This window comes from Rhea pennata, chromosome 18, assembly GCF_028389875.1.
Source record: "Rhea pennata isolate bPtePen1 chromosome 18, bPtePen1.pri, whole genome shotgun sequence".
Classification (NCBI taxonomy): Eukaryota; Metazoa; Chordata; class Aves; order Rheiformes; family Rheidae; genus Rhea; species Rhea pennata.
In genome coordinates this window covers 14528352-14543070 of record NC_084680.1, presented here as the reverse complement: position 1 = coordinate 14543070, position 14719 = coordinate 14528352, and the positions used below count along the sequence as shown (strand labels likewise).

The window sequence follows — 14719 nt, the reverse complement described above, 5'->3', positions numbered from 1 at the left end:
ACAGAGGAAAAAACACACTTCTAAGAAATGAGCTGCTAGTGCTTCACTGATAGAAATCAGAGGACCTTTCAAAAATTGCTCCATTTTCCCATAATATATTTTCCAAATTGTAGTTTACAGAAAATGCCATAGCAGATAGCTACAACTTTAGCAGTGCCCAGAATCACATCTACAATATTTATTCACAGTCCTTAACTTTTACTGTGCTCAGGCATCACAATGCCAGAACACCTACCTCATACCCAAAAGAACTGCAGTGAAAACCAAAACTGTTAAGCAAGAATTACCTCGGGTAACAGACTTCATTCCAGACAATCTATTCTAATCATGTAAACCAAATATTTAAATACTTTCTAAAACCTTACCGACCCTTTGCCTAAAACAAGCAACATATGGGCTTTGCAAGCATTTCATCTCATTCCAAACTACTAAAATATCCTGCTTCCCCAAAATCAGTGAGAGTTGGTGGTGCCAAACTCAGATTTTATAAAAGCCCAAATGCATGAGAGAATGAAAAAGGGAGCGAGTGATTCTTTCCACTTTGGGATTTGCCCACTTCATCCTCCCAGGTGTAAAACGGGAGGAAGGCCTGCCCACAGCATGCTTACTCAACACATCATACACCGCACGCCTCTGCACAGCCCTTCCGAAATGACCGTGCCTTGCAGACGAGCGAAAACGCTCCTGTGCTGTTCTGTCAAAACAGCACAGAATGGAACTGAATGGAACAAAACCCAATCGTGCTAACAGCAGAGCATGATCTATGCAGACCAACATCCCAAAACGTAAGGCTTAATGTGGAACAAAGCTCCTGCAGCTTCCTCTGTACGAGGATTAATTTAGATCAGAGAGTTTAAGTAACCAGGATAGAGCAGCTGCCAAACAATGGGGAAAAAATTCCCAACAAGTTTAATTTACACTGCTTGAAAGTCTGAGCTGTAGCCCATTAAACTGTTATAGGCTGAGGACTGCATCAAAGAACTAAGACCTCATACTGTAAGCATGAAGTGCTTATGAAGTGGTTGTCTTAGATGAACAGTATAGTGTCTCGGGAGGCTGCAGCGGGAGGAGAGCCTGCTTTCCACATCCTTCACTAGCTACTCTCTAGAGTCAGGAGTTTTCAGATAATGAAGCAGTAGGGAAAAATTGCCAAACAGCAGAAATACTCCAAAAAGATAAATTACACACAGTGCAAGTTTCCTTGGTTAGGATTTTAAATTCTGTCAAATTAATCAGAACAACAAAGCCTGGGCTCACAAGTCTGACTGAAAAGCATCTCTCCGAACCGAGCGCCTTTGTCTGCAATACGCCATGGGTCTGCTGGGGAGCGGGACCGAGCTGACGTCAAGGCAGAGCGTCCCGCAGAATTAGCGGGTGCTGCGGGAACGGGCTCCAGCCCGGGGGAACAGCAACGTCTCCCCCACAAAACCTGTTAAACAAATATTCCACATAAAGACTCATTTGGGAAGAGCACGTTGTCAGCACTTTGCCAGTAATAAATAATGACAGTCCAAACACTTTAGTAAAAGCAATAAACTCGAGAAGTGTTTTGGAAAATGGTGAAAGTGATTGATTTAAAGAAGGAAATATCTGAACACAACCACATGCACTTCAGGGTGAAAGCACAGATTACAAATCAACAGTGGCAGAGATCATATTAAATAGCAGACAACACAGAAGTTTTAGGGAAAAAATACTCAATTCCCCCACAGGGCTTATTTAACAACTGAGCATACAGCTTCTTTGAATGAGTACCTGCAGTTTGTATTTAACGACCCTACACTATGCCCTAAAGAAAACATGCCTCCAGGAATATTACTATACCAGGAACACGATTCTATAAAGAAAAATGATTCTGAGGATATTGAAGCCTCTTCACTCAGAGCACTCCCCAAAATTTTTCAATGCCTCCAAAAAAGTCAGCTAAATCAATCAAACGTTTAACTACAGTTAACGTCTTTCTTTCTCAGCTGCTGCAAGGGATCCTTATGTCTGGAAACCATTCTTATTGTTTAAGCATTTTTTCCTAATCATCATTTTCTACCACTAAAACATACTGGATGGCGACCAATTTTTGCACGTCTTCATCCAGCTGAGATGGATGCAAGCCATACGGTCACTGTAGTTTCATAACAAATTCCTTATGGGAAGCAGACTTGGGCTAAATGTATGCCAACACCCCTTACCCACTCAAACTAACCACCATGTTCAGACAAACACAGTGTATGTACATAATGTGAACTTCATCCTCAAATTGTGCTTTTTACTGTACAAACTGGAACGGGCCCATGGAAAACACTTCACCAAGTTTCAATTTATTGCTTCAATCTCAGTGGGTTTTTTTATACCCAGAGCTATTGTGATGTGAACCCAGCCACTGTGCCATCCTTGACTTCCTTTGAGTAAATCACTTAAAAACTAGGAATATTTTGCTGTATTTCATGATAAGAGTGATTTGAGTACTCAAGTCAAAGAATGTATTTTATTAGGTGTGAATCAGAAAGTAGTTATACCTTAGAGCTTTTTTTGATGAAACATATTAGAAAATGCAGCTTCATCAAGAAAAAAGCTTTTTATAATAAGGTAGTCTGACAAAGCTTTCACTGCCCAAGTTTCTCATGATCTTGGAGTGGTTTCTAGTCAAACCAGAAACATCCATCCCAAAGCACTCCTCCTTTCATAGCCTTTGGTTCAGATCAGGGCCTTTAAGGTTCACTCTCCACCCCCACAGCCTGCTAAAGCAGCAGTGTCCACCTCTGATCCATGACAATTTTCTGAAGTCTTGGCTTTGTTCCTCACCAGAACAAAAAAAAGTCAAAATCTTGGAACCTTTGTGCTTTAGAGACTTCAACTCTATCAACTCCATCTTACATGTCTTAAAGAATTTAAGGTATTGTTACTTCTAAATAATATTGCTGCTATTTAAAAACAAAGAAAAGAAGGGTAAAAGGTTTCCCATTCCTCTTCAATTCACCCACAGTACAGAATAAGGTTGGCTTATCATCAGACCGAATTCAGGTCTCCAACATACACATTTGCTGGTGCTGCTTTATTAGCTGCCACCTACTGCACATCATCAGCCTCCAGCAGAAAGCCACACACTGATCACTTTCCAAGCTTACACGACAAAGTTCAAACACCATTAATAAAAGAAATCAATTCAAATTCAGATTTCTCTGCCTGGAAAGGAAATCCTTACATTCCTTAACATTAAACTCCATCGGGAGCAGCGGAACAGGAGCAAATCATTTCCCTTTTCTAAGGGGGAGTAACTTAACTATATAAAAAGTAATTGGGAGCAAGAGAGGAAAATTTACACATCCTGCTCTTAGTTCAGGGGTTTTAGCCAGACAATTGTTACCTTCTTATCAAAAGCAGAACAGCACTTTCCCGGAGCAATACGGCTGCCAGACCGGCGTGTCCCCGAGTGGCACGGGCTGACTGCGCCCAGCGCAGGGGGCAGCCGGGCTGGCAGCCGCACGGCGAGCCCGCTGCTGCACGGGCTGTGAGCCGCGGCGCAGATGAGCTTCTTCCGTCGCTTATTAGGCATGCAGATCAGACCCCGCAGGCGTGTGCCGGAGCCCCGGCTCCGGCGCGGCACGCACAGTCCTCCCGCGCCAAGGCCCCAGACGCGCAGCCACGGACGAGGCGGGCAGCAGCGAGAGGCGCACGCCGCCGTGCCAGCCTTTCTTTCTGCGGAAATTTCACCCCAGCCAGTCCCGTTTGCTACGCCAGGAGGAAACGGTGCCCGCTCTCGGTGGTCGCGGGCTATCCCGCTCGCCGCGGCAGCGCCCGCGCCCAGCGGGACGGCCGCCTGCTTCCGTCCCGCTGTCCCACGCCACGGCAGTGAGCTCGGCCGTCAGCCACGCGCCCTCCAAACCGGTGCTCCCTTCTGCTAGTTTCCCAAAGTGCTCGCATCCAACCGCCCTGGGCGCCCCAAGAGCAGGAAGGAGCGAAGGAACGGTTCCTCGTTCAGGACTCTCACCGCTCTCGCGCCAGCTCCTCGCCCTCTTCCTCCGGAGCGGCGCCGCTCGGTCTCCTTGTCTCTTGGCCAGGAGAGAGCACAAATCGCAGCGCCTCTGCCACCTGCCTCGGTCACCAGACACCGTCTGAGGCGCAGCGCTCACAGACCACGGGGTTGCACCTTCTGTTCGCTGCTCCTTAACCATCTCTAAGGCCCCACTCGCTTCTCCGGCTGCTGCCGAGTACGGGGCTGCCACGATCCGGGCAGCGACGGCAGCGACTCCGGCGTCTGCTTCCTGGATGGCGGCAGCAGCCGCCACAGCTCCGGCCCTGCACTCCATCTCAGCGCTGTCCCGTCCTCTCCCCTCACCTACGTCTCTGGCGTTCAGCTAAAAAAGAAAACGGAGATGCAGAGCAGACGCCCTGGGAAGGCAGGCAGGCTGCACCGGCCGATCTCCGCTCGGCGGGAGGAATTCCGCCCCGCCGAGCCACCGCCCCGCGAGCCCCGGATCAGGGAACGAGTGCGAGCAGGCTGCTGCAAGATCCTTCTTCTCCCTAGCAAGCCATTAGCCTTTCTGATGACAGCCCCGCAAACTAAATGACTGAACGATTCCCAGGGTCAGCACGAATCTACATTTTCAAAACCTGACATCAACAAGTAAAAGTTGTGACTGAATCGTGGTCTCTCCGAGAGGAAGATTAAACGCCTGTGACACATCATCTGCAATCAGAGTGCTCCATTTCCCAAAGTATCTGTCACAGATTGATAACATCCACGCAAAAGTTAAGTGCAATTATGTCTGTCACTGTAAAACACACTTCAGCAGCACTGACTGACATTTTGCTTGCCACTGACAAATTGTGAGAGGACTGTTTGAATGATGGCGGGAGAGACTCCTGCAGCACCTTGGGAAGGGATGTGAAACGTGCTCACCAACCAAAGGCGGCACACGGGCTCAGAAAGCACCGTGACTGCGACAGGAGCCACCGCGCAGGATGCTGCAAGGGAAAATGGCTCAAGATTGGCTTTGCCAGTGTTCAAAGGAAACCAAGGATTTGCTCCCCAAAAGGCTGAGATTAGATTTGCAGAGGGGAACATCACACAAACTCTGCTCTAGCCTATTCCCGGGCAGAACTCGAGTCAGGGAGGGGCTGAGCTCTGAAATGCTGCTCAGATGCTCATCACAAGCACATTTCTCCAACCCCCAACACAGGCACTGACAATCACTGATCCATAGCCTAGATGAAGCAAAGGTATTCAAAAGGACAGATGAATTGCCTGTTTTTAGCATCCACTTCTGCGGGCGGATGACCTACTTGCCCCCAAAGCGAGGCTATCACCATGTAGCATTACCACCAATTTATACTGGAAGGGCAAACTTTGAACTCAAAGTCAAGGAACTGTGTAAAGTTGCATTATAGTCTCACTGGTGACTCAAGTCAACAAAAGCAGTTCTTCAGCAGCAGCCTTCTAGGATGAGAAACTACAAGTGCATTTCTCCAGGCTGCCATTAGCGCCAAGAAGCTGTCTCAGAATTTGGAGAGAAAAGATACTAAAGCAGCATGATGCCTTGCACAATGGCACAGTTGAGCTGCACAGCACAGCAGGCCATCCTCACTGGTATACGTGAGGGCTGCAGTTAGAGACCATCGCAGCAGATGCCTGCAGCAGGAAACACCAAGGAGAAGAAATAGCTAAAAGACAACATATGCAGTCCAGCAAGAATATCAAACAAAGCTTCCCCTTATGCAGTTCTGACTGCGAGTTGTAACCCTGCAACACACACACACACACACAGAGGAAGCAGTGCTGCTGGTGTGCAGCAAACTGCAGCGGTCAGACCTCTGATACGTGACAAAACTCCAGTGTGCCACCATCTATTGTCATCAGCAACTTACATCGTGGATCAGAGGAGGAAATGTTTGCTACAAAAATAAAAACCTCCCACAATAAAAAGTTCTTCCATTTAGAAAGGTTTTGCCATGCAGTAGCTCACCGGTATGTTTTACTAGTTTAGTTTATATCCAGCGTTAACAATTGTTTTGAAGCATCCAAGCATGCTGTCCTGATTTAAATCTATTTTATAATGTTAGCCAACAACTGAGGAGAATAGTTTGCATAGCTGGCCAGCTTAACTGCAGAATCTCCACAGCACTGTATTCTGTATTGCTCACCAGTTTTGTCTTAGCATTCACTGCAGTAGCAAATGATTCGTTGCTGTTCCTGTCACAATATATCCACACTGAATAAAATGGCAAACTGGCTACTAGTGTAATCTCATATCTCTATGGTGATGTAAAAATAAGGTTACTTGTGACTACAATCTTCCACAAACATTAAGCCTGAGTAACTTACCAACTGCTGATAAAGTATTAAAAAAAGGCTTTCCAAGTAGCCTGCATTTCCTGTAATAATGAAATATTTGCAGGATGCATTTTTATATACATTTCTATTACTTAAAAAATATATTGGATAATAAATAATCAGAGTAAAAAACAGACATGAAAGATGTTTTGAATAATCAGGCTGGTGGTCTAAAAGTTACCTGTAAATCAGGCACAGGGCATGAAAGTAGAGCTGGCTACAGACAGGTGGTTTTTACTAGGAGGCATTAATGTAACATTCAATTATTCCACTGCATACTGACTGTTTTAACTCAGCCAAATTAGAATACATTTTATATTGACTATTTTGACATTTGCTTTATTTGGCAAGTAAAACAAAACTGATCCAATTTCCTTGCAGCCATTGTAAACCATAAACTGTACAACAAGAGGTTATAAAATATATAAGCCTTGTAAACACTTCTTTTCAGACTGTTGCTGATGCTCTGAGCTCTAATTTTGGCCGTGTTCCCAATAGCTCTGAAGCTGCTCTCCAGCTTTCCTTGTTCAGCCATAAAGTGACCCTTCCACACTTAGTGATTAAGGACTGCCATTGACATTCTCTTGCTATGATAATTTTTCTCTTTATTGTGGAAATTTGCTCAGGCAGGAATTTCTGGCAGACAAAAAAATGAAGATCAGTGCTGTAAGATAAAGACATCTCTTTCTCTGATCGTGCATGGCCTTTGCCAGCGTGTACTTTATGTCCAGTGGAATTTCAAAACAACACAACAGCTCCCAGTGAGACAGGCTGAAAACTCCAGAAGTCTGCTGGCTTCTCATGTCTTTTGCCTCCAACTCGGATTTAAGAGCAAGGCAGTATCTCTGCCCACAGTACAGCTGATGGCCAGTAAAGGTAGGCAAGGAATGTGCCAAGGTATGGCAGGTAACCAAGCAAAACTTTCAGTGAGAGAAAAAGACCTAAGCTATGCGGAGAGGTGGAAGAGCCACCACAATATAGTAGACTAAGTGCTGTGTGGATCATGGGTGAAGGCTGGAACGTATGCACCCAGCTCAACAAGTTACTGGATAGCTCTTTCAGAAATTATTTACAGTAGTTTAAAGCCATTAGCTCTGAAATGACTTGTAAATCAAGATTTCAAAGGCTATGAGTATTTTCTACCCACACCATACAAGCTTTTTATACAAATCAGTCTCCAGAAATTCCCCTCTGCTGTCACCTTTGAAATTTTAGGCTCTTGGCGGTTACTGGAATATTATAAATATATCTGCAGCATACCAAGTATCTAATAAGGCACTGATGCAAAAATATGTTTTTACTTTATTAGGCAAAAGCCAAAAGAGACTTGTAAAGAATATGCTGTGTCCTGGCAATGGCTTGGCCAGGAGTTCAGTGTGACTATCCTCATCAGTAAGAGCATGTCTCACATACGATAAGAAAACACAGCATCTCATGTCAGGAATATAAGTTGCTCAACTCAATCTCTGTTATTTTGTCCTGAGAAATCCAGCAAATAAGCTATCATTACAGGGCAGCTGTTATATGTAAATGTAGACACATATATGTATATGTGAAAAACAGTTATGGATAACAGTTATGGAAACAGCGGACAGTGACTACGCCTGTGCCTGCCCGAAATCTCTGCTCTTGTATTCACTGCACAACGAGCAGTCGGCTCTGTGTAGTCACTGCAAGACAGCTTAGTAGGCAAGTCCAAGAAAAGTAAAAACATGGTCAGTACTTCAAACCACGAGTGGACTAATTTTTGAGAATAAGGCAAAATTTGGTCTCCCTCTGCATTAAAACCCATATGAATATTTCTCCCTCCCTTTGGTCCTTGAGAGAAATCAGCTTAGTGACAGTTCTGGCCCTCCCTGCAGAGGTAACCAACACATGTTCATTAGAACCTACGACATCTCACAGAGTTTAAAGCAAAGAAAAGGTGTGACAAATATTGCAATATGGCTGCAGTATGCTGCCTATTTTCCCTTTTTTTGCAGGCTTTTTATTTCTTCTATTTCACACATATGTCCTTATGACAGCCAAAGGTGCTCCCAGAACTGCAAATACTTGGAAGAACAACTCATTCCTTCATTATCAGGTCAGCTGATGTAATTACTCACAATAACGTGGTACCTTGATCTCAATTCCACCAGGCTTGCAGCTTAGTGACAATATGCCACGCAGCATCAAACAGAAGAGGCTGGAAAGCAGATAACTTACCTAGGCAAGTTAGGAGCTGGTGTTGAAGACGGTACTTGGGAAGAAGGAGTCGTGGGTTGTGACGATTCATGGTTTCGTGGAACTCTGCCCATCCGGTACCAAATGCCCATGTTGTTCAGTTCCCTTTGTAAATAACACAGAAGACATTAACACTACAAGCAAATGCTGCATGTGTGCATGAATATCAAGCACAGACGTGTGTCCCAAACACCTTGGTTAGTAAGAACCAATCTAATTGAAAAGATGTTTAATTAACTCCTAGATCAGACTTAGTAGGACTTATTCAGACCTTTTTAATTCTCTTATAAATTCCTGCTTAGTATTTATAGGAAAACAGGGTGATTAGCCTTGGTATACACCATTCAACAGAAAATACAAGAGCAGTTTCTGAAGTAAGTAGGGTACTTACCCTATGAATGTGTATTGAGGAGGGGCTTGTTTAGATCTACCCAGAATTCGGATATCACAGATTGCTGCTTCTGTAGAATCTCGAGGGATGAATTTAATGCACAGTCTCTTCTTTCTGAAAGCTACCTCTTCTGCAAAAAATCAGGACAGAGGTTGTTTTTTTCTGCAAGATCCGTATGCAAATGTAATTTATTATCTCTCCAAATATTAGTCCAAAAACTATGGCAGAAACCGGAGCCAAAGAACAGATATATGTCAGCAAACCAGACACTGTAGTGCATTCAGTGACTGAAGGAATTTTCTATTAGGATCCCTCTGTACATTGTGTGAGATTTGTTACTAGACACTGCAATAAACCAATAGTCCATACTAGCCTCTAAAGAGAAGATAAAACATCAGGCATACCACAGAATACTGCACCAGAGAACAGAGATAGTCGGTGATTTTTTCACTTCCATATACTTCTCACATGCACTTTCTCTTTCCAAGATGATGTTTGCCTTACTGGCCTGCACAGCAGTATTTAAGTATTTCTGCTACAAAGGTTGCTTCTAGAAACATACATGGAAGCTGCTGACAAAACCAGCCCATTTGTTCTTCCAAGTGCTTCCAAGCAGCCAACCAAACCCAGATGAAGAACAATCAGAAAAACAGACTGCCACATAGTGTGGCTAATAACAGAAGTTGCCTGTTCAAATCTGACACATCCTAAGAGTTAATGATCTCTCCTGATTCAGCCTACAAACAACAGAGAGATACTCTCACAGTATTTGTCCTGGTATCTTAGTAGGGTTAAAACCAGATTAACAAAGGAGGAATTGCTAGGATACCCCACTTGACAACTGCGCAAGCTTGAACTGTGTTCTCAGGGTGGATGAGTCTTCTGCAAAGCTCCTTCCTGCTATGCATCACAGAGCAATCTCACTTGTTTCCATGTTATCCATCATGAAAAACTTAAGCCCAGAGTTAGGGTCCCTCTGCGTAATGGATTCATATGCATGGTATCTGTCTGCAAACAGACACAACCCACATTCAGCTATGGGGCAGCCACATGAAAACACATGGCACTAGCATGCACGCACAGCTTTGCGGTACTTGAAAACCATTGCTCCATCTCACCCGGAACAGTCTGCAAGAGTCGAATGTGAGCAAGCTAAGGTTATTATTTGTGAACACAGGCACTTGAAAGACATCACAGAAGTTTATTGATAAATTGAAAATCAGAAGTGCAGACACTGAATGAAAACCTGAAAGCTACCAACAAGTACAAACAAGAACTTGGTAAATAAAAATCCTTCAGTTTAACATAAATAAATATTCTTCATTTTAAAAATATTCCCTCCCTTCAGCAAATGGCATGCAGCCCCTTCTCCATAGGCTCCTCCTGTTTTGTAATCTGTATCTTTGCAATTGCAATCCACCTTGGCCATTGAAATATGCTGTAGGACCAGCACCAACAAATGTCCCAGCAGTGTGAGGTGAGTCACAATCCAGCATCTGTACATGCAACTTCACATGTACCATGCTGCTTTTTAGAGATGCTAAATACCTATATCCCTGAACTCTAATCTTCTGCTTTGGAAAATGAGGGCTTTCATATGAAATGCCCAAAATGGATTTTATGACCTCAGGTTTTAGATTTCCGTATCTGAGAACTTTGTCAAAACCTGCTAAAGACTGCAATATTTAATGTATTTATTACAAGTCAAATGTCACTTAAGAGAAGAGCATAATTGGAAACACGTATAGCCACAAATTTAACTCTGAACAAAATTAGTGTCTCTTATAATTTGACTTTCACAATAGCATAAATTATTTGCTTTTGTCTCTTTCACACTTGGCTAGAGTAGCTGTAGTCTGTAGCAAACTTGGTTTAAGAGTTAGATCCATTAATTACACATGCTTAGCCAGAGCTAATTTTAAATAAACATATTATGAACAGTCAATCGAAATGTGTTTAGTCATGCTAATGGAGGCAGGGAAAGGCGCCACTTCATTAATACAGACAGTGCCTCTGCTTTAAAGATTGCATAGGTTGCAATCAAATGCATTTTAAATTCATGACAAAGTCCCCTTTCACCTCTCCCCCAGGATTTCTACAAAAACAGCAGCAACACACGATAACTGTCCTGTACTTCCAAAGGTGAGCCTGATAAGCTGATGGCTTTCCTCTGCCCCACATGTGTTGTGCAATTCTCCCAGAAAAGGGGGGTGCCACAGCGGAAATCAGTAATGGGTTACAGAGCCTTTCACTTCTAGGTCACAGGTTCAAACCAGAACTAGGCTGGTAGTGACTAAAAAAAGAAATCATCTTCATCTGCTGCAGACCTGGATGAATTATTCCCTGCAAAGAAGGCTTATTTAACTCCTTTCTATTCATAACTAGTCTGGATTTCATTACTGACAAGAACTGGTACTAGCCAGCTTGCATTCTTGAACAGTAACTGCACATGCTCAGCATCAGCGCATGGTATCCTGCAGCCCTTCCACACTCTGCTCCCACATTGCTAATCCCAGGCCCCTCCGCAACGGAAGCCAAAAGCACTTGATGCCAGCTGCCAGCCAGAGCGCTGCGTCCAGAGTCAGCTCCAACTGTCGCTGCCATCCAAATGCATTGTTTAGGAACTGCTGGCTGAAAGGCTGCAGAAAGCCTGGCATAAAAGCACATTGCACTCCCCTGCTTTAGGTACTCTCTGGCGAGTTGTTTTTCTCTTGCAGAAATCAAGATATTTTCCTTGAAGATTCCATCTATGGCTTCTCCCAGACACTACCTCCCAAGACATGGGCCTTCATCTGTTCATGGTAGGTGGTGTAAAGCCTTCATGAACACAGTACTACATGCACACTGTATACATCTGTGAACACTGCCTTCAGCATAGCAGCTCTGTTGCCTCCTATGCCTAGTCCACCCTTGCAGAATGAAAGAATAAACTATTCTTTCCTGCTCAGGAGCTGCACTACTTTAGCGGGCAAATTGGTGATAGTCAGGGCAGCAGTATTAGAAAACCTGAAGAATACAGGAAAACTGAGAAGGCTGTTTCATTCCAGCTGGGCACTATTCCCAAAGACACACATGCCCCAGAGAGCAGCAGCGCTTAGAGCATGCCTCTTCCTGGCATACAGCCTCTCCATTACCCAACAGCACAGGCACAAAAAAAGCAGCTGCTCCCAAGGCATGCAACTGAAAAAGCACAGACACCAACTTACGTGTATCAACAGTCTCCTGGATGGGGATGAAGCCCACAGGTAACGTGTCCTTGATATCAATGAGCTTCATATCAACCAAGACGTTGCCTAAATGACTCTGAAGAGAGAAGAAGAATGCAGTTAATTATGACAACATGACTGAGTTTAAACCCACCTCTTCTTGTCCGTTGAGTCCCAAGATGCCTTGTCACTGCATTAGACTGTCGACTGATGAAAAGGTAAGCAGGTACCACGTCAACAATTCACCTGTCCCCTCTGTAGGAGCTACACAGGATCATTAAGTAAGAGATACTGGACCATTTCCTACATTTACAGATTCTTACATCTCATCCACAGTCATAACTTCTGGAATCACAGAAGAGCAACCAAATTCTTCCCTCTTGAAATCATGGCAGTTCAAAGTATCACCAACAAACCATCTACTAAGCTGGTCCCCTTAGTTCTCACACACTCTACATCTACAACAGCAACATGATGTTTCTGTAACAGCAACAGCAGGAAGCATTACAGGAAGATGGTTCATTTAGACATAGCCAAAGTTATTACATGCATTAGCTAATTAGTAATGAATACACACGGTTCTAGCTCCAAAAGCAAGCAAGCTCCAAAAGAACACGCCATTTGGAATGATAAACTTCATTTGGAATCCATATGAATTCTGAACTGATGCCGTGTCCTATTAATCAAGGCTTGAAGAGCTAAAAACACAATTTAAAATGACAGTCTCAGCTATTGTTCAGAAACCAGATTTTCTTTGCAGTTCTTGTTAAAGCCAGCATTGCTGCCAATAATCTGGATTCACAAATGGAAGTTAAAAAACACTTTAGTTACTACACAGAAATGCAATACAGAACAATTAAAATTTCATCCTAAGCCATCAAACTATTTCAGTGTTTTACTGCTATTTGTTGCTAAATACCTTCCATAGTTTGAATCTGTCAGGCAAAGTATTTCAGGCAAACCTCTGCTCTCTGATTATTACACTGAACTACTTCAAAACACATTTGAATCTGCAGCCTTTGAAATAAGGGCAGACCATTTCTGAGCACTTCCAGTTGATTTTTTTCAAGGTTCTCCACAGTCAATTCCTTATGAGGAGGGCCACCACGCCTGTAGCCCTGTCTTCACAGCACACAAGCCTGGCACACATCCTTTGCTTGCACTAATGACAGAAGCTGGCTCTATCCCCATGCCCAGCTAGCTGATCCCAGAGTGAGCCATGCTGGATTCTATAAAGTCTGAAAATGTCAGTTAACATGGTTCTGGCACAGCAAGCGGTAGATAAAGTGGTCTTTGCTGATTCATCTTTCATGTTTTATTTATCCAGACTGACTGGCTGTGCTTCATTAACATGTAACTTTCAGCTGAACCGATGATCATTCCTCCATCAGCAGCAGACAGGTAGAAGAGATGACTTTGCTAAGTTTGTTAACTATTGAACAGCCAAGAGTCAGCATTAATTCTCTAGCATACAAATGTGAGAAGAGGGCCTGAGGCCTCTCAACTTGTGAAGATGTATCATTTAGGGCCTTCTACCCATGACACTCAAATACCAACATAGGGAAAACATCCAAGTGTTTGATGAATTATGACCTGTCAAACACTCCAAGCTGTTGAGAACAATCATTCTGAGAAAGAGATACTTGCAGACCATCTCTGTTATAAACCTAGTAACTCAGGTGGCTTAACTCTGCTAACTACAAGTTTTTCAGGGCAAAATAGTTACCATTGTTTTGTTAAAAAATAAACATTCTTGTGCCATAAAACTTCCAACGCAAAGAGCAGCAACACATCAGCGTCCAAGGAGATGAGTAAAAGTCCACTAGTGTAAGTTCAAGGACTTTTAACCCTTAGAGGTCCCGAGCTGGGCAGCACATCACATCCCTACATCACTCATCCCAGAGTGGCCTGAGAGGGAGAGGAAGTCTTGTAGCACTAACACAGGACAAGGGTGCTGCTCTCTGCACAAGGAGGAGTAGTTCCCCACCCATCGCTCCCCTCCTCCTCCCAAGCCTTAAACCTTTTTCCTGCCTTCCTGGAGCCAAACAAGGAGAAGTGCTGTTCAGCTATCTGTGCGCTCACAGGGGACAGTAGATTGCTATCAGGATCTACTGATCTCATCTCTGCCTTGCAAAAAAGCCCCCTTGCATACAACCTTCAGCATATAACCAGCTGCTGTTCTGCTTATATTGAGCAGAAGAGCATCATCAGGGAGCAACCTACTAGGCAGTTTACAGAAGACTGACCTGCTTTTGGAAATCCATCCTCCGAAAAGACAGGGAGGTTTTCCCATCCACTAGGGTTATGATAATAGTGCATCATAGGAGCACAAGCTCCACTTCAACGCCCAAATCCCAGCACCACAGCCCACAGCCTGCTGCCCACGAGCTCACTCAGAAGTGCCTGTAAGCCCAGCAGCTGCCGCTGGCACAGGGCTGCATGGCAATGCAGGGGCGTGAGATGCAGCAGCTTGTGCCATACCTCGCACATCCGTCAGCTGCACAGCTGAGACCTCGTCAGTCCTCCTCCCTGCACTCACTTTAATTCACTCCTCATAAATATGAAGAACGT

At 44.1% G+C, this 14719-nt stretch overlaps 1 protein-coding gene across 7 annotated transcripts in view; it reads right to left on the bottom strand.

The window, feature by feature from the left end:
• MVB12B (multivesicular body subunit 12B) overlaps window positions 1-14719 on the bottom strand; it is a 75287-nt gene that overhangs the window by 42479 nt on the left and 18089 nt on the right. For all 7 annotated transcript variants that reach the window (XM_062591343.1, XM_062591346.1, XM_062591340.1 and 4 more), the window contains 3 exons: window positions 12149-12245; window positions 8943-9072; window positions 8534-8656 (listed from right to left, as the gene is read on the bottom strand). In XM_062591343.1, coding sequence (XP_062447327.1) covers window positions 8534-8656; window positions 8943-9072; window positions 12149-12245 — 350 coding nt within the window. The remainder of the gene's footprint in view (window positions 1-8533; window positions 8657-8942; window positions 9073-12148; window positions 12246-14719) is intronic.